Source organism: Neoarius graeffei, chromosome 9 (genome assembly GCF_027579695.1).
Source record: "Neoarius graeffei isolate fNeoGra1 chromosome 9, fNeoGra1.pri, whole genome shotgun sequence".
Taxonomy (NCBI): Eukaryota; Metazoa; Chordata; class Actinopteri; order Siluriformes; family Ariidae; genus Neoarius; species Neoarius graeffei.
Genome location: NC_083577.1, coordinates 63,020,741 through 63,043,680, shown reverse-complemented (window position 1 = coordinate 63,043,680; position 22,940 = coordinate 63,020,741). Strand labels below are relative to the sequence as shown.

The 22,940-nt window shown below is 42.2% G+C and overlaps 1 protein-coding gene across 1 annotated transcript in view; it reads left to right on the top strand.

The window, feature by feature from the left end:
• The window catches only part of LOC132891929 (solute carrier family 15 member 1-like), a 44,190-nt gene extending 21,627 nt beyond the window's left edge, over nucleotides 1–22,563 (top strand). Inside the window, exons 9-21 of the mRNA XM_060930064.1 lie at nucleotides 5,243–5,332; nucleotides 9,692–9,736; nucleotides 9,888–9,920; nucleotides 10,006–10,094; nucleotides 16,727–16,808; nucleotides 16,954–17,073; nucleotides 17,669–17,809; nucleotides 17,920–17,966; nucleotides 18,162–18,257; nucleotides 18,361–18,472; nucleotides 21,626–21,763; nucleotides 22,072–22,179; nucleotides 22,333–22,563. Coding sequence (XP_060786047.1) covers nucleotides 5,243–5,332; nucleotides 9,692–9,736; nucleotides 9,888–9,920; nucleotides 10,006–10,094; nucleotides 16,727–16,808; nucleotides 16,954–17,073; nucleotides 17,669–17,809; nucleotides 17,920–17,966; nucleotides 18,162–18,257; nucleotides 18,361–18,472; nucleotides 21,626–21,763; nucleotides 22,072–22,179; nucleotides 22,333–22,563 — 1,332 coding nt within the window. The remainder of the gene's footprint in view (nucleotides 1–5,242; nucleotides 5,333–9,691; nucleotides 9,737–9,887; nucleotides 9,921–10,005; nucleotides 10,095–16,726; nucleotides 16,809–16,953; nucleotides 17,074–17,668; nucleotides 17,810–17,919; nucleotides 17,967–18,161; nucleotides 18,258–18,360; nucleotides 18,473–21,625; nucleotides 21,764–22,071; nucleotides 22,180–22,332) is intronic.
• Nucleotides 22,564–22,940: the final 377 nt, after the last annotated feature.

Genomic DNA, 22,940 nt, shown 5'->3' with positions numbered 1-22,940 from the left:
AAAACATACCGACATGGTATAATATCGACCAAATCAAATCATATATACAGATACTTATGTTATGCACATAGACACACATACAATACATATATACAGTAGATACATATACACATACCTATAACTATACACTAAATACAAGAAGACCAGTCACAGACTTACTCTCAATTTCATCATCACCTATATAGTCTGCCTGTCCTCATTCTCATATATTTTTATTAACGTTTTTATATAATTTTTTAAACAGTTTTATGTTGGTGCTATTTTTGAGTTCATTTTCCAGACCATTCCACATTTTCACCCCACAGACTGTTATGCACATACTTTTCATAGTTGTTCTAACATTTACTCTCTTAAAATTCATTTCCCCTCTCAGGTTATACTCACCCTGCCTTTCCATAAACGTATTTTGTACCTCACCCGGAAGAAGGTTGTCTTGCTTTATACATAATATGTGCAGTCTTGTGTTTAACCAGATCAGTGAATTTCAGAGTGTGTGCTTTTACGAATAATGCATTTGTATGCTCAAGATATCCCGTATTATTGACAATTCTTATTGCTCTTTTTTGTAATGTGCATAACGGCTGCAGGTTAGATTTGTAGGTATTACCCCATATCTCCACACAGTAGCTCAGACATGGAAGTATGAGTGCATTATACAGAGTATGTAGTGATTTATAGTCCAGAATGTGTCTTGATTTCCCCAAAATTGCAGTAATCTTTGCTATTTTTGCTTTAACATGATTAATATGCGGTTTCCAGCAGACTTTATGATCAACGATCACACCCAGAAATTTTATTTCATACACTCTTTCTATGGTTATGTTGTCAATTTTCAATTCAACTTGAGGGTTCGACTTATATTTTCCAAATAACATAATCTTTGTTTTACTCAAATTCAATGACAATTTGTTTACGTTAAACCACCTTTTTAATTTATTCATTTCGGTTGTGATTGTTTCCATAAGCTGCTGTGCATTGTCCCCGGCGCAAAAGGTGTTTGTATCATCAGCAAATAATATGCATTTCATTATACTTGATACATTACATAAATCATTAATGTACAATATAAACAGTTTAGGACCTAAGACAGACCCTTGCGGTACTCCACATGTTATGGTCAAATACTCAGATGTGTGATCTACAATTTTTACAAATTGTTGCCTGTTACTTAAGTAGCTCCTCACCCAGTCCAAACCAACCCCTCTGATACCATACCTCTCTAATTTTTTGAATAGAATGTCGTGATTTATTGTATCAAATGCTTTCTTTAGATCTATGAAAATTCCCATAACATGTTTTTTATTGTCTATACCATTTGTGATTTTCTCGATAAGTTCCATTAATGCCAGGGTTGTTGATCTGTCTTTCCGGAATCCGTATTGACTGTCAGCTAAAAGTTTATATTTTTCAATGAAGTTGTCTAGTTTTGCTGTGAACAGTTTTTCGAGGATCTTGGAGAACTGAGAGAGTAAAGAAACTGGCCTGTAATTTGTGTAATGGTGTCTATCTCCACATTTATATAAAGGTATAACTTTAGCTATTTTCATGTTGTTTGGAAATTTACCAGATTGAAAAGACATATTACATATGTCTCAGCCCGCTCTCGCTCTCAGCGTGTTCTCGCGCAGCCTCTCAGCCCGCTTTCACTCTCAGCGTGTTCACGTGTTCAGCGTGTTTTTCTGTGAGATTTGTAATAAAACAAATCTCACAGAAAAAAACACCTAAAGTCTTCACAAATCCCTCTAATCCACAACAAATACAGTAGCTTGAAAAATGGAGATTTCACAAACGATATGTTATGCGTTTTGTGATTTAGTAAGTTTTCACCAGTCTTCCATTCCCAGTTTTTGGCCAGAGCCGTGTACAACTGTAACGCTATTGAGGAGCTGACATTAGGCAAGCAACCTTATTTTCATGAGCATTTTTTGGTTTCACATCAATAAAAAGTGACTGTTAGGAAGATTTTTTGTAGTTTTATTTCTTGGTTCTGTGGTGTGTGTGTGTGTGTGTTATCTTGCTGTCTGAGGCCGCAGTGCATCAATACATTTCCACAAAACAATGTATTTTACAGTTATTTATGATGTTACAACAGGGCTAACGTCTGCCTACGAAGACAGCCAAAAGCACATAGCCTACTTACCGCATTGTGTTTCCTCAAATTCGGCGTTGAGTTTTTATAAGCTGAAACGTCCACTGGTTTGGGGAGACACATGTGACACCGCATAACATAACTATTATTTTTTGTTGTTTGGAGAGTGAACATGGTTTGTATGTGTGGCCAGGGGTGTGCCTCTTCAGCTTGATGAGAAACGTTGGCCGCTGTCTCTGCCATTTTTCTTCTGCTTCCGTGCGCTTTTCCACCTGGACTGGTCTTGCCGCGGGAATTTTGTGTGCGGGCGCACGTGGCGGCTTGGCTCTGTTTGATTGGCGAAACGGAGTTAAACCATAGCTCCTCCCACTATGGCTCTGGCTGCTACATGTGATCGGTGAGATGCTGTCATGTGACAGAGCCCCTGCTGGAAGTCTCGACAAAACATAAACAAACAGACCACGCATCGCACGGATCAATAAAAATAAAAATAAAGTAGCGAGTAATGAGCAGAATATAGCCCAATGTAACGGAGTACATTGGTACCGCTTCTTCTTCACAAATATACTCAAGTAAAAGTAAAAAGTATGCTGTATTAAAACTACTCTTACAAGTACAATTCATCCAAAAAGTTACTCAAGTAAATGTAACGGAGTAAATGTAGTGCGTTACAACCCACCTCTGGTGAGCCACCTGGAATACCAATTCCCGGCAGCTCTTTGGGATCAAAAGTTGGGTTATTTGTTCCTTAGTTTGAGTGTCCTGCATCACTCGGTATAACCTATCCTTAATAATGGAAAAATAGGGGAAGGATGGGGTGGCGTTTGGCTGGAGCGTTTGACCATTGATTACTCTCACTTGGTCAAACGCATGCTGCAGAGACTCGTCTCACGATTGCTCTAATGGAAAATCCGCGAGGGATTCCCTGAGAGAGGGAGGAGGAGCCAGCGGCTCCTCGCTCTGACGCGGTGATGACGTAGACGGTTGTGACAGCTGCTCCCGCCAAAGCCACTCCGGGACCTCCCCCTGCTAAACTACAGCAGGACCCACTCTTCACTAAGTGCGTTATTAAATCCCGAAATCCCGGCCAATCAGTCCCCAAAATTATCGAGTGGGTGAGGCGAGGATTAACCGCCACCTTGACTCTAAATTTCTCCCCTCGAAACAGAATGTGGACTGACACCAAAGGGTAGTTGTGAACATCCCCGTGCACACACACAACACCTTCACCAATTGTGCTCTCCCCAATGCCTCGTTTTGCACCAGGCTTTGGTGGATTGAGGTCTGATTACAGCCGGGGTCCACCAAAGCCTGATACGTATCCCCTTGGATACTCACCGGTATGCGATACGCTCCAGCCCGATCGAGGGCAGTTCCTGGCGCGTCGGGGATCCGGACCACCGCGCCCACCTCCATCGCCGAGCACTGATGCTGGAGGTGCCCCGGCTCCCTACAGCGCCAGCACACCGACCCAGGCTCTCTCTCTGCACCGGTGTTCCGGATATCACTCACCTGAGGGGGGGGAAGACACAGACACGGAAGTAGGAAACAGTAGGACACCGCGGGTGCGGCGGGCCGGCTGGGGTGGAGCCGGCCCCTGCCTCCGCGGTGGGGGAATGGGGTGAGGGAGAGGAACAGAAGGGGAGAGTGAGGGAGAGGGGAGGGGAGAAGGGGAGACACGCTGTCCTGCCATTGGAACGGCCGCCATATGGTCCTCCGCCAGCTCAATGGCCTGATCCAGCGACGCCGGGCGATGGCACTGGACCCACTCCACGGTTCCTTCTGGAAGTCGAGCGACAAACTGCTCCAGTGCCACCAGATCGATGATCTCCTCAGCGTCGCAGTTGTCGGCCCTCAGCCACCGGTGGCAGGCGTCCCGGAGTTGCTGGCCAAACGCGAACGGCCGGCTGACCTCCTCCAGGCGCAGCGCGCAGAAGCGCTGCCACTGCTGCTCCGGGGTGCGACCCACGCTCTGGAGGACGGCCCAGCGGAGGTCCGCGTAGACCAGCCAGCTGTCGGAGGGAGCTGTAGCGTAGCCAGCTGCGCCTCGCCCGTGAGCAGGGGGAGGAGGCGCGCCGCGCGCTGTTCCACTGGCCAACCCCACACCTCTGCTGCCTGCTCAAAGAGAGTGAGGAAGGCCTTGGGGTCGTCGTGCAGGCCCATCTTCGTTAGGGTGAGGTGGGAAGGGCCCGCGGCGGTGCAGGTGGTGGACCCCGCCGACGCAAGTACGTGCCGGAACGCCTGGTGATCTTCCTGCTGTGCCAGCACCAGGGCCTCGAACCTTTGCTCCTGTTCTTCCCGGAGGGTGACCAGCGCCTGGTGTTGGCTCTGTTGGGCCATGGCGAGGGCATGGATCAGGTCCTTGAAGGGGGAGGACTCCATGGGGCTGTTCTCTCCTGCGCGCCGTCCCGGGTTTCGGCACCACTGTAGCAAGTGTTCTAGGTGGGTGGAGCACAGAAGCACGGCAGGCCAGAACTGAGTTCTCAAAAGCCCGTTTATTTTAGCTTTTCAGCCTTAACTACACATACACACACGCACGCACAAATGTCTCTGGGTTGGGGAGTAGCTCCCTTCCTCCGTTCTCCTTCTCCTCTTATAGGGTGCGGTCACTGGGGAAGACACACAAACACAGGGTAATTCCCGTCAGGTGCAGTGATTCTGCCACTTACCTTCCCTGACTCCACCCTCCATTCACAGACCGAAGCTTGACCACGCCCCCGCTGCCACACAGTGGTAAAGCTGTAACTTTGTTCTCTGACACAGGAAAGTCTTCAGGATCGAGGGCTTTGCGGTAGCAGGCTAGAACAACTGTTTAACGCTGTTAGTGATAACAGGAACTAACTTATTTCATGGACATTTTACATCATTAAACATAACTATCAATTGATTGATACTATGACATTGTTCCTAAATTAATAAAGAAGTTACTGTGATCATTAGCAAACTGCTGAGGTAAAAGACACAAACACTTCAGGACATGCTGTTATAGGAAAATAATCAACATGGTGGTAACAACCTTCCACATAATCCCACCTTGTCATTGCATGTCCCATTATGTTGTTCCTTACTTATAAAACACTTGTATAGTTACCGACCACTTCATCATATACATGCAACATTGTGTGACACTTTACTCTGTCCTGTGTGCTACAGAAACTCCTCATTGCTCAAATTAAGATGGTGCTCAAAGTGCTCTTGCTCTACATCCCTCTCCCATTGTTCTGGACCCTGTTTGACCAAAAGGTAACACTTCAACGTTACTTACACATTAAATTGATGTGTGTTACCGTACTTAAATATGTTTTTGAAGTATTTACTTGAGTTTTTCTTTTCCCTAATACCTTTGACCACATATCAAAAGTAAAATCTACTTTCTACTCACTGCATTTCTCGATAATCATCTCATCTCATTATGTCTAGCCGCTTTATCCTTCTACAGGGTCGCTGGCAAGCTGGAGCCTATCCCAGCTGACTACAGGCGAAAGGCGGGGTACACCCTGGACAAGTCGCCAGGTCATCACAGGGCCGACACAGAGACACAGACAACCACTCACACCTACGGTCAATTTAGAGTCACTAGTTAACCTAACCTGCATGTCTTTGGACTGTGGGGGAAACCGGAGCACCCGGAGGAAACCCACGCGGACACGGGGAGAACATGCAAACTCCGCACAGAAAGGCCCTCGCCGGCCACGGGGCTCGAACCCGGACCTTCTTGCTGTGAGGCGACAGCGCTAACCACTACACCACCGTGCCGCCCCTCGATAATCATATATTTGTAAAATCACAAGATGATTTCTAAATTCCTAAGATTTAACATTTAACAGAAAGAATGAGACCCAATCCCCATCACGGCAACCTGTCTGTTTACTACATACACTTTGCATTTATCGAAGCAGTTTGTATTGTTACAGCTAACTGTTAGCATTCAGCTCGTTTGTATTGAGTGAATATGATGCTAGCTAACATTTGAGAGGTTAGGAATAAAATTCTTGGTAGTTAGTGTGTGATTTGAGGCTTTTTTTTCTCCTTTTGTGAATCTTTATTGTACTTTAAGTAAATCTACGAGTTGATACTTTTTTCTACTTCATCTTGAAAGAAGAATTTGATGCTGTACTTCAAAAAGAGTATTATTTCTTTACATGAGTAATTGCATTTTTACTTCGATAGAGAATTTGGGTACTTTTTCCATTTCTGGCTATAATGATACAGGGGTGAATCTAGGAAAATTAGAAGGGGGCATCAACCCAGTAAGGCCAGGGGTCCGGGGGCCGTCAGAGACCCCTGGAAGCCCTGCAGTTTTTAAATGTCCGGAGATGCATTTTGAGCTGTCAGACACATATTGTAAATGAAATCTCTTAAATAAAATTACCTTATCAAAAATGTTTTAAAAGTAAGAACTTTCAAAACCATTTTATTCGCCACTGAAAATGATACTGTCAGAGTTGCAGGTATATGCATAGAACATAATTACAACTGATATATGGTCATATTTATGAAAGTTGCATCGTCATATAATGCATGACCACATGACACTACAGTGTAGTACACTGACCACAAAACACTTGATATCAATAAATTATTTTTATTTTAGTAACTGCAATCTGAGCTCCTGCTCAGGACATTCAGTGTATATATAAGACAGTGAATATACCCAGGAAAACTGAGGGAATCTAAGTGGCCACTTAAGACAGAGCTTAATACCGAGATAACTATAAACAAAGACTGCAGGAGTTGCATGTAATACAAATAATAATACTAAGTTAGTAACTGCAATTTGAGCTCCTGAGTCTAACAGACTGAGATAACGATACAATGATTGTGTGAGTTGCATGTGAACAAGTCCTAATAAGTCTTAGTTCCCAAGACTCTGAGGATTTCAAGCAGATTTTCTTCAGAGCCATTGCAAAAATCAACATCTCTCACAGACCTATCCAGTTGCCGTCGTAAAAAATCAAAGTGAGGCTCACCCCCAAAACGGCATGTGTCCCATGTACATACACAGGGTATAGTGAGTACAGGGATACCCTATTAATGAATACGAGCAGTAACCGGACAGCCGACAAGTGTGTGTACGCAGAAAGCCTGCTGCAGCATCTTGTCATTTTGGCTTGTGAACATGCATGATAACTATACCATAAATATAAAAGGATGGCTCATGTAGTCTGCAGTGCAGTCCAGGAATACAGTATGTTGTTATATGGTAGATGCATGAAGTTCCCACGCCCTGTTAAAATCCAATAGGACTCGCCAAGCTCATGTTTCACTGCATTTGTGTCACGAGCAAAAAAACCCTAGGCTTGGACTTACTGTTAAATATACATTTATACCATAAATTCTTCAGCTCAATCCCACATAATGGTTTATTTTGTTTATTTTTTTAAACCTTATTAATTAAAAAACGGTGGGCATCTGCAATACAATCAAGTCACAATTCCAAGTAGCCACACTGAAAGAAATGGCCTTTCAAAAATAAGAAATAAAAGATTAAAACAAAGCATATTTGCTTGAATCAGGTGAAAAAAATCTGCCAGTGGAACTAGTCAAATTTGACTTGGTAAGAGTTCCTTAAGTAAGATGAAAAATCTAACCTGTTTTTAGAAGAAATAATTCCAAAATTAGATTGGGGAACTTATTATGTGAGATCTGATTAACTCAAAATAATCAAAATAGTTCTTATAACAAGATCGTTCTCACATTTAGCCATTAAAGTCATTTTTATTTATTTCATTTTAAGGGTATTTCACTTAAATTCATGACAAAGTCTCATCTCATCTCATTATCTCTAGCCGCTTTTTCCTTCTACAGGGTCGCAGGCAAGCTGGAGCCTATCCCAACTGACTACAGGCGAAAGGCGGGGTAGACCCTGGACAAGTCGCCAGGTCATCACAGGGCTGACACATAGACACAGACAACCATTCACACTCACATTCACACCTACGGTCAATTTAGAGTCACCAGTTAACCTAACCTGCATGTCTTTGGACTGTGGGGGAAACCGGAGCACCCGGAGGAAACCCACGCGGACACGGGGAGAACATGCAAACTCCACACAGAAAGGCCCTCGCCGGCCCCGGGGCTCGAACCCAGGACCTTCTTGCTGTGAGGCGACAGCGCTAACCACTACACCACCGTGCCGCCACCCATGACAAAGTCTTAGCAGTAAAAACTGAATTTAAGATAAATATACTAATATTAGGATTGTTAAATTCTACAATTAAGCATTGCTAGCTTAAAAGATTCTCCTTTTGTGACCTGTAATTCATAAAATACTCTAGATATGAGACCAGAGACTATCTTGAATCAAGTTGACGACACCTGTAGCATTGCAACAAGTTTATTTTTTTTTCCCATTTCAACATTCAAACATTAAAACATCTCTTAAGATTCCACTTCCCCAGGACCTCAGGCACCAAAAAAATAATAATAATAAAAAGTCTACGCATTTTGACTTACAGTGCTTACACAACGCCAAAGCAACAGTGCAGTGTACGAGGGGTTTACAAGATCAGGCACAAAAAACCCCCCAAACAAACAAAAAAAACCCCACTGAACTTAAGTCACAGCATTCCAAAAAGACCTCACTAAAACGCCCTCCACTCACTCATAGCCTTTTTGAAGGCACTTGTCTGGTCTAGAGTCTGTACAGCATCTAGAAGGAGCTCACTCTGAATGACTGAGAAAACAGTTGCAGTAAACTTAGGATATGTAAGGTGGAGTTGAAAGATTCAAAGATTTCAGTAAAGTTCATTTATTCCCAAAACAAGCATACTTTGTTTTTTTTTCTTGAAACAAGATGAACCGCATTTGACAAATGTCCAAAATGTACTTCATCTCATCTCATCTCATTATCTCTAGCCGCTTTATCCTTCTACAGGGTCGCAGGCAAGCTGGAGCCTATCCCAACTGACTACGGGCGAAAGGCAGGGTACACCCTGGACAAGTCGCCAGGTCATCACAGGGCTGACACATAGACACAGACAACCATTCACACTCACATTCACACCTACGGTCAATTTAGAGTCACCAGTTAACCTAACCTGCATGTCTTTGGACTGTGGGGGAAACCGGAGCACCCGGAGGAAACCCACGCGGACACGGGGAGAACATGCAAACTCCGCACAGAAAGGCCCTTGCCGGCCCCGGGGCTCGAACCCAGGACCTTCTTGCTGTGAGGCGACAGCGCTAACCACTACACCACCGTGCCGCCCCCCAAAATGTACTTACTTGTTTTAAAAAAAAACTTGTTTTATTTTCAAAGGTGCTCCAAATAAGACTTTTTCAAGACATTTTGTCTATACAAGATTTTCAAGATGGACTGTCTAAAAACTAGCCTTTCTAGCTAAATGAGATTTTGCTTGTTGGGCAATTATGTCTTATAATAAGGGTGGCTAGATGTTTTGACTTGAAAATAGGCAAATAAACTTCCTAAGATTTTTATTTTTTGCAGTGCATGTATTAAAACTTTTTTTTTTTGACAAGGGGTATGCGCCCCCCCCCCCCCCCCCCCCAATCCATGCCAGTGATAAGTGTATTAAACAGCCAATTCTCTATCATGCTTAAAGGCCTCAGAAATTAAGGACTGTTTTGATTTGGTTACAGGGCTCCCGTTGGACCTTCCAAGCAACCACAATGGACGGGACCTTTGTAAGTTGTTTAACTAAATACTCCAAATTCAGGGTATAAATTCAGAGAATTGAATGGACCTCCCTCTTTCATTTATTAATATTTATTACTTATTTATTACTACTTTTAATAACATTTAATGATGAAGTTTTATTGCTTTTCATGTCTACAGGGAACACTGGTTCTGCAGCCAGATCAGATGCAAGTGAGTGATGATTTCTGTATCAGACCCGAATACATTTGTTGAATGTTTCTTTGAACACATGTTGAATTTTTTTTGTCTTGTGCAGATAATGAATGCCATTTTGATTCTTACCCTGGTGCCCATCATGAACAGAGTTGTGTATTTCCTCATCAAAAAGTGTGGCTTCAATTTCACGTAAGAGCCCCTTCTTCAAACTTGAAAATAGTGAACTCCAGGATACACTTACTTTTACACTGATTGCAGAATGCAAAATTGTGTGTGTGCGTGTGTTTTTTAAGTAAATAAAATATACTTGTGTGGGATGGTGGTGCAATGGGGAGCATTGCTGCTTCACAGCTCCAGGATTCCTGGTCCAACCTCAGGACGTTGACAGTTTTCTGAAATAGTGTGGGATTCTTCCTGAGTCTCTGTTTTTTTCCCCCCACATCCAAAAAAAAGAAATGGCAGTAGATGGATTGGCGACTCTAAATTACCTCTTGGTGTGCTAAAGTGTGTGTACATGGTGCCCGACAATGTACTGGTGCCCCATCCAGTGTGTATTCCCGCCTCACACACAGTGTTCTCCAGATAGCCACTGGATCCACCAAAACCGTAATAAGGATAGAATTAATAAATGAATTTAACACAAAGGTTTCACTTAGATCCTAAAGTCTTCTTAGGTTAAATCAATAACCAGATATTTTTATAATTATATTTTAAATAATTATTTGGTTTAACCAAACAATTTCTTTCCTTCAAAAAATTTCAAACATTCCATTTATTGTAATGATGCACTGTTACTGTAATGTACACTATTAAAAAAGGGGTTGTATTATAGTCAGTGGTTTACTTTTCTGGAAAGGAAATCTTCTGTTGTAGTGTTGTGTATTCAGAACTTTTAAAGGTTCCACCTCAGAGACAATACAATGAACTCTGAGTGTATTATATGTAAAATACTTTTCAGTCTGTGTTAAAAACAAAAGTTAACATTAACAGTTAATATGAACCATTTTGGGGAGGCACAATGGTGTAGTGGTTAGCATTGTCACCTCACAGCAAGAAGGTTCTGGGTTTGAGCCCAGTGGCTGGCGAGGGCCTTTCTGTGTGGAGTTTGCATGTTCTCCCCGTGTCCGCGTGAGTTTCCTCCGGGTGCTCCAGTTTCCCCCATGGTCCAAAGACATGCAGGTTAGGCTAACTGGTGGCTCTAAATTGACTGTAGGTGTGAATGTGAATGGTTGTTTGTCTCTGTGTGTCAGCCCTGCGATGACCTGGCGACTTGTCCAGGGTGTACCCCGCCTCTCGCCTGTAGTCAGCTGGGATAGGCTCTAGCTTGCCTGCAACCCTGCACAGGATAAGCGGCTACAGATGATGGATGGATGGATGGATGGATGGATGAACCATTTTAAAATTATTTACAAACCCTTCATTTAACACGTAGGTTCAATTAATTAAGACTTGAGGAGAAGCTGAGCATGTATGTCAGAGGTACAGTAGTTTTGATGAATGTAGAATTTAAAGTGCATATCACGAGTAAATTCAGGAGCAAGATCAATGTAATTCTCCTATTTTATCTTAAACATTGGTCGAACATCTGTCACATTTTGCATTCTCTGCAATTTTTTTACCTTGTGCAATACCAGAAAAATTCAGTTGAAATCAAGCCATTTGAGGCAAATTGGTCCACCTCTGAAAAAACTTGGCATTTGGATTTCCCAGCAAACATTGATTTTCATGACATCACGTGCAGGACGCCTCCCTCTGAATCCTACGTCAGCGCTGGTTTGTTTATGAGAAAATGACCTGGTGGTTTTCTGTAAATTTCTTCAACATTATCGCGTAATTATTAAAATGGTTAACAGATGTATCGTAGGAGGGTGTAGCAACACCAATCTTGATGGGATTAGTACTCATCGTTTCCCAAAAGACCGGACAATGAGAGAGAAATGGGAGCGCTTGGTCTACACAGGCTGTGCACTGAAACCATGCAAAGTTCGCGCAGCCTGCTGGCGCTTCCGCAGGTGACGTCACGATTCTGGCTCCAGACTCCCTTGGGATTTTTCCAGACGTGTTTTGTTATTTTATTTTTTTCTGCTGTAGACAGATGGCCTTGTGCAAAATTACCCTTCTGGATGAGTGTGTAAAGGGACATACTTTCATATAAAAAAAAACACGAAATTGGTTCAGGATATGCACTTTAAGGAAAAATAAATCAGGAATCAGTTAGGTGTTGGCGACTTGTCCAGGGTGTACCCCGCCTTTCGCCCGTAGTCAGCTGGGATAGGCTCCAGCTTGCCTGCGACCCTGTAGAACTTGGGTGGCCAACCCGCGGCTCGCATGCGGCTCTTTGCCCGGTGTCATGCGGCTCTTATGTTCATATCGAAGTTTGTGTTTGTGTTTTTTTTATGTGCGTGTGCGCTTTGCTTGAGTTCAGTATGGTATTTTCGTCAAATGCATCTTCGCTTTGCTTGGGTACATTACGGTATTTTCAGGTCATGTCAAATGCGCATGTGCGTGAGATAATCGCTAAGTTTTTGGGCAAGGTGTGTCTTGTGTCAAGTAGCCTCTCAAAATGGCAATGAAAAAATGCACAGCAAAACGAAAATATGAAGACGAACATAGGACATTTTTAACAGAGTGGGAGAGTTTATACTTTTTTGTTGAACGTAACGGCAAGCCATTCTGCCTTATATGTCCGTCGTCATTAGCTCATTTCAAAGCTTCCCGCCTCCCTGAATAAGCAAGGAGCCAGATATGCAACACTAATTGAAAACCTGCACGAAAGCTTTGTAACCCGGTTCCGTGATATACAACTGAAAAGGCCACAGGTTACGTTCCTCATCGACCCATTCAATGCGGAGATGGACTGTTTGAAAGCCCCGCTTGTCACAGATGAGGCTGCGGCTGAGTTGGAGATGATCGATCTTCGTGAGGAAGACCAACTGAAACCTGTTTTGAGGGAAGGCACCATTGAGTTTTGGAAAAGTGTGCCATTGGAAAAATACCCGAATGTGAAACAGGCTGTGCTTAAGATACTGTCAATGTTTGGGTCAACATTACGTCTGCGAGTCTGTGTTTTCTACCATGAAACACGTGAAGTCAAAGCATCGTTCTGTTCTGACTGACACCCATGTGAAAGAACTGCTTCGAGTGGCAACGACGGAATACAAGCCAGATTTGAAGAGGATTGTTCAAGGCAAGGAATGTCAGAAGTCCCACTAAGCAACATGCATAGTAAGTGCACACAATATTGATTGCTGTAAATGACTGGCCTGTGGCATTAGTACTGACTGAAGGAGTAAATTTCTCTCATGTTGGCGTGTGACATTTACTATTAATCTGGCTGAGCAGAGGTGCGTGTTTGAGCGTGTGTGTCTGTGAGGGAGAGAGAGAGCAAGGGGGGTCACATGTATGGTACACATGTGTGGTCATGTGTATGGTGTGGCTTTTTTTTGGTAATGCCATGAGTCCCACTAAGCAGCATGCATAGTAAGTGCACACAATGTTCATTGTTAAAAATGACTGGCCTCAGCCTGTGGTCTTAGTACTGTAGGAGTAAATATGTTGGTGTGTGACATTTACTATTAATCTGGCTGAGCAGAGGTGTGTGTGTGTGTGTGTGTGTGTGTGTGTGTGTGAGAGAGAGAGAGAGGAAGGGATGGGTGATGTGCCCATGTGTATGATGTGGTTCTTTGCGGTAATACAGTAAAAAATGTGGCTCTTGGTCTCCAACTGGTTGGCCACCCCTGCTGTAGAAGGATAAAGCGGCTAGAGATAATGAAATGAGATGAGTTAGGTGTACAATATTGTTGCAGTTCGTTTAGTCAAACCCTTTTGGTCTATGAATATTACTGTCAAACACATTAAAGGACATGGGACATGGATTTTTTTCTGGGTATAATTATGTATAAAGGACATAAATGCCATCTAAATCACTGCAGAGCGTCAAAAATGTGAAAATCATCACATTATTCAACTTTTTTATACATCAGCGTAAAACAATGATTCGTTAATTAGCTAGGTGATCACGTGACCCGTGACGTCACAAAAACTTTCCAAGGAGCCAGCGCTTGGGAATCTAATGTAAACAGGTTACCGAAATGGACACCATCGACAGTGACATTCACGATGTTTCACAGAGATGTGAAGTTAGACCCTATCAATTCGAACCGATAGCTGGAAATTCACATGAACATGGATCTTGTCTTTACTCTAATGGGTCAGATGATTCTGAGAGTGAGGGTTCATTCAATCCCCATGAAACTGAAAGCGGTCGGCTCGATAACACTTCCTGGTAAGTTAAAAACAATTCTGCTCAAAGGCTAATGATCTGTTGAAAGAAGTATTATTTTTGTATCATACACTGAAAGTTCATCATAGATCTAGCTAAAGTCCGTTGCAAGCTAGGTTTTTTTTGCTGATATTTTTCGAGATTGATTGAGATACAATGCTTCCAGAGTCCGAGATGAAAACATTCAAAATGGCGAAACGCCATCACACAGCCAACAACACTACGCCATTTGGCGAAAGAGATGAAAATTAAGAAAAGTTAAACAAACTTACCAACATAACATTTATTTAAATGTCCATTAATGTTACAGGATTTCTTGACTGTCTCTACAGTTGTAGGAATGTTAGGCCCTGTATATTATGGCGCTATCACTGCCTCCATGAACCCAGCTATACGGCCTCTTAAATTTGGCTTGGCAATTAATATCGCTCAGTACCTGAGTATTAATGTTGAAAGAATCCTCAGTGAAATGGTCCGAACACAGTTTATGGGAAACAGTAGGTGCAAAGTTTTTTCTACGGCAGTAGTGAGCCCACACTTTCCTCAGCTTCGGGTCCTTGGGGAATGCAAAAAAACTTACTCCAGGGCAGAGATGGGACCAAGTCACACATGTGCAAGTCTCAAGTAAGTCTCAAGTCTTAACCTTCAAGTCCCAAGTAAGTCCCAAGTCTTTTTTGTCTTGGGCAAGTCAAGTCAAGTCACAGGCTATGTCAAGTCAAGTCAAGTCAAGTCACAGGCTATGTCAAGTCCAAGTCAAGTCACCTTAGGCGTATTGGCGTAATTTTAGCAGCAGAATATGAATTTAATACATTGAAAAGGCAATACATAAGTAAATGTCAGTAAACATCCCTGGCACATGTGCCCAACCTGTTAAATATTTGCATTTTCACAAATACTCATGTTCTGTAAAATACATCATGGAATAAAACAAAACAGTAATAATGTCAAAGTTATTTATTGATGGCAAAATTGATTGCAAGATTGAAAGCCAACTAAGTTTCTCACATTGTCATCAGCCAACAAGAAAAATAAACAGAGAATTGGCATTCTGTTATGTGCGTAGTTAAAAGAGGGTAGGACGACACCTTGGGTTAACAGGGGCATGAGCTCCTCCAATCTCTAATCACGTCAGATGAGATGATTATTATTAATAAGATACACGTGGAGAAACCTGAAGTGACTTCGATGTATGTTTGCGCCAGTAAAAAAAAAAAAAACCCAAAGGATAGAGAAATGTGTCAGACATAATTTAGGTCTCAAAAAGAAGACCTGTTCGCCCGTGCAAAAGTGACATCATCTTACCCCATATGACAAGCTACAGAGGTGTGTGCAAAAGTGCTCTCTCGCTCTCTCCCTCTCCGAGGCTGCCTCAGCCTGTGCGGAGCGGGGACATATAGAACGACTTTGGCGCGGGAGTCTTGGTTCCTGCTATAATAGATTGTTACGAAAATAAATGTTAAATGAAATATGCATCCCGCGCATTCCTTTCCACAGGAACTTTGCTCACAATGTTTCGGTCGTGGCTAACGCACTGTCCTCCTTACCACAAGCGCAACGTTTCGGGAACAATACGGAAAGGACAGTGCGCGGGATTCATCTTTCCTTGAACAATTACCCAGAGACTTTTTAAATTACCTCACTGGGAAATATCCAATGCACCTGTTCAGTTACAGAGTTGTGCTCTCTAAATTGTAGTCATTCAAACCATTGTTCTGGCGGCCTGGTAGCCTGACATGATGATATGATGTGAAATCTGTGAACACATCGTGGCATGGGGCGTGGTATATAGCCCACGCAGAGAGCGTGCCTGATGGACAGGGCGGTGACAACGCAACGGCAGTGCAATCAAAATTACTGAAGTATGTGCATATTACATTTTATTTTCACAATAAAAACACGATGTAAATAACACTCAAGTCATCGTGTGTCAAGTCAAGTCAAGTCCCGAGTCTTAAACTTCCAAGTCCGAGTCAAGTCTCAAGTATTTTCATGTTTTGTCAAGTCAAGTCACAAGTCATGAAAACAGTGACTCGAGTTGACTCGAGTCCAAGTCCCCAAGTCTCAAGTCCCCACCTCTGCTCCAAGGCATTTCCCATTGGAATTATTGCAACCATAAGCAGCACAATACACCATGATGTTCAATGTATGTTAAAGACTATAAAAACAATTTTCTTGTCATCCACTTCTCCATTCATCTACCCGCTTGTACTGTGCCCGAAAGTTTTTGTGACGTATGATCACGTGACAGCGGCTCTTCCGGTTGTAAAATATGCATATCGGAGCTTGAGCAGAAATGCCATATAATCATCACGAATATAACAATTTTGCTGAATTTAATAGATGATTTTGTATTTGTTGATGCAATTAATTCATATTTTTAATGGAAAGAAACTGATATAGCGTGCATTTATGTTTCATGTCCCATGTCCTTTAATGTTAGTTCTAAGAAGAAGAAATAAAACTTTCAGATTTTCTGACAAAGTTACTGCTGCTTCTGAGCTTTTGGCCTGTAGTGTAAATGTTTGAACTCTTCCCACAGCCCTTTGAAGAGAATGACCGTTGGGATGTTTTTGGTTGCCATGGCTTTTGTGTGTGCAGCTGTGGTCCAGATTCAGATCGATGTGAGTGTTAAACTGACACTCATTTAGATTCACATCGTCAGCAAGGAACACACAGATACCGCAGCCAACAGTATATAGGATGTACAGTATATGAAAACGCTTAGTGTGTTTCAATATACTGATGTAGATTTATTTGTATATTCAGAAAACCATGCCAGTTTTCCCAACATTTCCACAAAGTCAGCTAAAGGTAGTGAACCTGGGAAGCACCGAGCTCGAAGTCAACATCACGTCCAAAACACCTTTTGTGCTTGGATCCCTGCAGGTACAACACGCGCGCACACACACACACACACACACACACACACACACACACACACACACACACAGTATACTGCCAAAAGTATGTGGACACCTGACTACATGTATGCCCATTCCAAAACCATAAGGATTATAGAATTAGTCCTCCTTATATTATAACAGACTCTACTCCACTCTTCTGGTGAGGCTTTACTCTGTGGGGATTTGCCCAGTCAGTGAGGTCAGCCACTGTGGTCACATGAGGAGGCCTGGTGCACAGTCGCTGTTCCAGTTTATCCCAAAGGTATTCAGTGGAGCGAAAGTCAGGGCTCGGACCACTTCAGTTCTTCCACTCCAAGCTTGGTAAACCATGTCTTCACAGACTTTGCTTTGTACACAAGGGCATTGTCATGACGTAACAGGTTTGGTCCCCTTAGTTCCAGTGAAGGGAAATTGTAATGCAAACAAAGGAATCCTATACAACTGTGTCCTTACAACCGTCCGGTAACAGTTTGGGTAAGATCCACATATGGGTGTGATGCTAGGGTGTCCACGTACTTTTTTTTTTGCCATGTAGTGTGTAAAAAAGACCAAAAGTCATCTCTTTATGTCCACTACAGGCCACTGAGGACTACATGACCTTTGACAAGCCACACATTGCAGTTTATTTGAACACTATTCCTACATACAAAGTATTCACCTTGCAACAGGGAGAGCGTCAGACCCTCATCATCCCCTCTTTTCCTAATGACATGTATCTGGTAAGAATTAAGTCATTGTTTTTTTATTATGATACTTTTAATTATGAGACGTTCTACATTTATTCTAAATGTTAAAAAATGAAGTAGCAATCTCTGCTCTGCTCTCTCAGGCTCCAGATTTAACCGACAAACCAGCTGCAGACGTCAATGCAGTCAGGTCAGTGGAGTCTTAAATTACTTCAAAAAGTTATTCATAACCTCCAGCTATCTGTACAATCACTTTTTGTCTATTACATATAATGTGACCGCTTACTGTCATAGTGCCCCATGCTATTTTTTCTAAACCAACAGATGTTTATATTCAGTTGTTACTATTTTTTCCTTTTCTTTTTTTTGTTTAACTTTTCAACAGATTTGTAAATGGTATGAGTAAAGCACTGAACGTTTCAAATGTTGCACTCCTCAAACCATCTGATGTTTCAAACAACACACTGGTTCCACGGGGGTCGTAAGTTGACCTATTCAATTATTTCTGATGTTGCAAGATTGATATAAGAAATCTTAATGTTATCAAGACAGGAAGTCTCATGCTGGGTATTTTCTCTCATCAGTCAGACGTTCACCATCAGTGACGGTGTGCAAACGTGTCAGTTCTCAACACGCTTTGGAGTTTGTGGAGCTTACACCTTTCTTATCCCCAGCACACTCACCTGGGCTGAAAATGTATGCAATCAAGTTTGTTATTCTTCAGTGACTCTGAAATGTGTATACCCTGTACTTGACCCATGGATATACAGTGGGGCAAAAAAGTATTTAGTCAGCCACCAATTGTGCAAGTTCTCCCACTTAAAAAGATGAGAGAGGCCTGTAATTTTCATCATAGGTACACTTCAACTATGAGAGACAAAATGAGAAAAAAAAAAATCCAGAAAATCACATTGTCTGATTTTTAAAGAATTTATTTGCAAATTATGGTGGAAAATAAGTATTTGGTCAATAACAAAAGTTCATCTCAATACTTTGTTATATACCCTTTGTTGGCAATGACAGAGGTCAAACGTTTTCTGTAAGTCTTTACAAGGTTTTCACACACTGTTGCTGGTATTTTGGCCCATTCCTCCATGCAGATCTCCTCTAGAGCAGTGATGTTTTGGGGCTGTCGCTGGGCAACACGGACATTCAACTCCCTCCAAAGATTTTCTATGGGGTTGAGATCTGGAGACTGGCTAGGTCACTCCAGGACCTTGAAATGCTTCTTACGAAGCCACTCCTTCATTGCCCGGGCGGTGTGTTTGGGATCATTGTCATGCTGAAAGACCCAGCCACATTTCATCTTCAATGGTCTTGCTGATGGAAGGAGGTTTTCACTCAAAATCTCACGATACATGGCCCCATTCATTCTTTCCTTTACACAGATCAGTCGTCCTGGTTCCTTTGCAGAAAAACAGCCCCAAAGCATGATGTTTCCACCCCCATGCTTCACAGTAGGTATGGTGTTCTTTGGATGCAACTCAGCATTCTTTCTCCTCCAAACACGACAAGTTGAGTTTTTACCAAAAAGTTCTATTTTGGTTTCATCTGACCATATGACGTTCTCCCAATCCTCTTCTGGATCATCCAAATGCTCTCTAGCAAACTTCAGACGGGCCTGGCTTAAGCAGGGGGAAACGTCTGGCACTGCAGGATTTGAGTCCCTGGCGGCATAGTGCGTTACTGATGGTAGCCTTTGTTACTTTGGTCCCAGCTCTCTGCAGGTCATTCACTAGGCCCCCCCGTGTGGTTCTGGAATTTTTGCTCACCGTTCTTGTGATCATTTTGACCCCACGGGGTGAGATCTTGCGTGGAGCCCCAGATCGAGGGAGATTATCAGTGGTCTTGTATGTCTTCCATTTTCTAATAATTGCTCCCACAGTTGATTTCTTCACACCAAGCTGCTTACCTATTGCAGATTCAGTCTTCCCAGCCTGGTGCAGGTCTACAATTTTGTTTCTGGTGTCCTTTGACAGCTCTTTGGTCTTGGCCATAGTGGAGTTTGGAGTGTGACTGTTTGAGGTTGTGGACAGGTGTCTTTTATACTGATAACGAGTTCAAACAGGTGCCATTAATACAGGTAACGAGTGGAGGACAGAGGAGCCTCTTAAAGAAGTTACAGGTCTGTGAGAGCCAGAAATCTTGCTTGTTTGTAGGTGACCAAATACTTATTTTACCGAGGAATTTACCAATTAATTAATTAAAAATCCTACAATGTGATTTCCTGGATTCTTTCCCCCCATTCTGTCTCTCATAGTTGAAGTGTACCTATGATGAAAATTACAGGCCTCTCTCATCTTTTTAAGTGGGAGAACTTGCACAATTGGTGGCTGACTAAATACTATTTTGCCCCACTGTAAGTGTTTTCACACTTGGTCCATTTTTAGCGTTCAAACTGGTCTCAGATCAACAACTCAGCATTTTTTTGTGCGCATGTGAACACAATAAATAAATTTAGACCCTTCTAAAACAACCCACAAGCAAAGGGACTGATAGAGACAGCCAATCACGTGAGAGCAGCACAATGCATAAACTCCTGCAGATACAGATCAAGAACATGAGTTAATGTTTGCAGCAAACACGAGAATAAGGAAAAATATTAACTCGATGACTCTGACCATGGCATGGTTTTTGTTGCCAGACAGGCTGGTTCAAATATTGGTTTAAAAAAAAAAAAAAAAAAAACTGCTGATCTCCTGGGATTCTCACACAAAACAGTCCACAGAGTTTACACAGTATGGTGCCAAAAACATCCTGTGAGCAGCAGTTCTGTGGCCAGGAATGCCTGGTTGATGAGAGAGATCAGAGAAGAATAGCCAGTGAAGTTCTAGCGAAAAGGATGGCTGCAGTAACTCAAATAACCACTGTAGTGAGCAGAAAAGTATCTGAACATGCATAATATGCTGAACCTGAAGGTGAATGGGCTACAACACCAGAAGACCAAATCATGTTCCGCTCCTGGGAGCCAAGAACAGCATCATTCACTGAAACTGCACAGCTGAAGATTGGCAAAAGACTAGGCAGCATTTTTACAACCTCCAACTGTTCAGTTTTGTTGAACCCGTGCCCACTGTAACCTCAGATTGCGCATCAGGGTTTATGTTGTGCATTCTGAGATGCTTTTCTGCTCACCATGGTTGCAAACAGTGGTAATTTGAAATATCGTAGATTTCCGTCAGCTCTGAGCAAGCTGACTGTTTTCTTCTGACCTCTCTCAAAGGGTTTCTGATAATTGCATGGTGGAATAGCTATACAGGTGTTCCTATTAAAGTGGCTGGAGTGTGTACGTCTGTATTTTAACAAGGCCAACCACTTACATGAACGTCACAAGTAGGTCTAAGTAACACAAGTTAGTTTTAAAAGGTGCTAAAACAAAATTCCTTGTCCTCGTCACTTACCTTTGTCCAGACACTTCTGATATTTCAGTACAGTCCTGTTTTTGCACCATATCTAATGACATTTTCCATAATTCACAGCCTAGTTACACAGCTGGGGCCTGAGTTCTGAAAAGGCTGTGGCGTGAACAAGTGGTCTGATGGTAAAATGTATAGAAAGAAAATGAAGTCCCTTATTAACGCCAGTGGTGAAGCACTAAGGTCACTTTCATTTCCACTTCAACAGGATTGGGAAAATAACTATGTGAAAACGCCCAATGTTTTCCTATATAGTAAGAAATGAACATATTGTGACAGAACAAGGTATTAATATATATTGATCTAACTACTCACTAACATCTAATGTACGTGTCTTACTGGTTCTTAAAAGTTATTATGAAACTAACATAGCTAGGGCCACCTGTTATCAAATTTGTGCAGACTGACTGGTGTATATTTGGTCTGTGTGCAGTGTGGTGGCTCTATAGTGACAGTGGAAGATATTCATCCCAATACTGTGCACATAGCCCTTCAGATCCCTCAGTATTTCTTCATCACTGCAGGAGAAGTGGTGTTCTCTGTCACTGGCCTGGAATTCTCATACTCACAGGTACAAAATCAAATCACCCAAAACTCATAACATTTTTTGCTGAATAATAGTCTGGCTAATTAACATATTCGTGACAAGATAATATAGGCGTCTCCATAAAGAGTTGAAATGAGGTTGTAATTAAAATGTCGCCGCTAGTACGTAAATATGCCAAGCACATGTTCTGAGTATCAGAGAAAAATTCAATTCAATTTGATTTGTATAGTGCTGATAAAAAGCCAAAGTAGCTTTAGAGGTTAAAAAATAAATAAATCTGAAGGTAAAAAACATTATCCAGTATAAGCTGAATGATTCCCTTCGTTTTCCAGGCCCCTAGCAACATGAAGGCAGTACTGCAGGCTGGCTGGCTCTTAACTGTGGCTGTGGGAAACATCATTGTGCTGATTGTGGCAACTGCGAGTTTGCAACTTCAGAAGGTATTTGCATTCAGTCAAATAAATACCATCACATTTAAATGACAACTGTGTAATATTTAATAGAAAATTACTGCAAGTTATAATTCAGTTTCTCACTTTTAAGATTATTAAACACTGTGGGTATGTGTGGTTTTGTGTGTGTTGTTTTTACAGTGGGCAGAGTATGTGCTGTTTGCTGCGCTGTTAGTGGCAGTGTGTATAATCTTCTCGATAATGGCTCATTTCTACACCTACATCAATCCTGCTGAGATTGAAGCCAAGTTCAAGCAAAACGAAGAGCTGGAAACAAAGGAGAAAGACGCGAAAGAAAGCAAAGCTATAGAGATGGAAACAGAGAAGACGTCACAAAGCCAAGACAATGAAATCAACATGACTAAAATCTGATTAAATTATGATTTAACCCACCTTGTACTGTCCAGTGACTACATTATCATAACTGGTGTCAATTTGTGATATCTTAAAACATGTACCAGTGTGCTTACGGACATTATGAGTCTCAGAAATAAATGTGTATAGATTCAGCACAAACATTTTATAGACAGAGCATCTCAAAGTGACCAAGCAAAATGAAAGTATGGTGAACTGTGAAACTCGTATATTGAATGAATGAACCCTTTATTGTCACTGTTACCAGTGAAACTGACCATCAACCTGTCCTTACAGAGGGGGACCAGGACAGGAAGACAGGGATAAAAGAAAAAGAAATTCGACCGCCTTCCGTGAGAGCACGGAGAAGAAGCTATATATTATATATAAGCTTA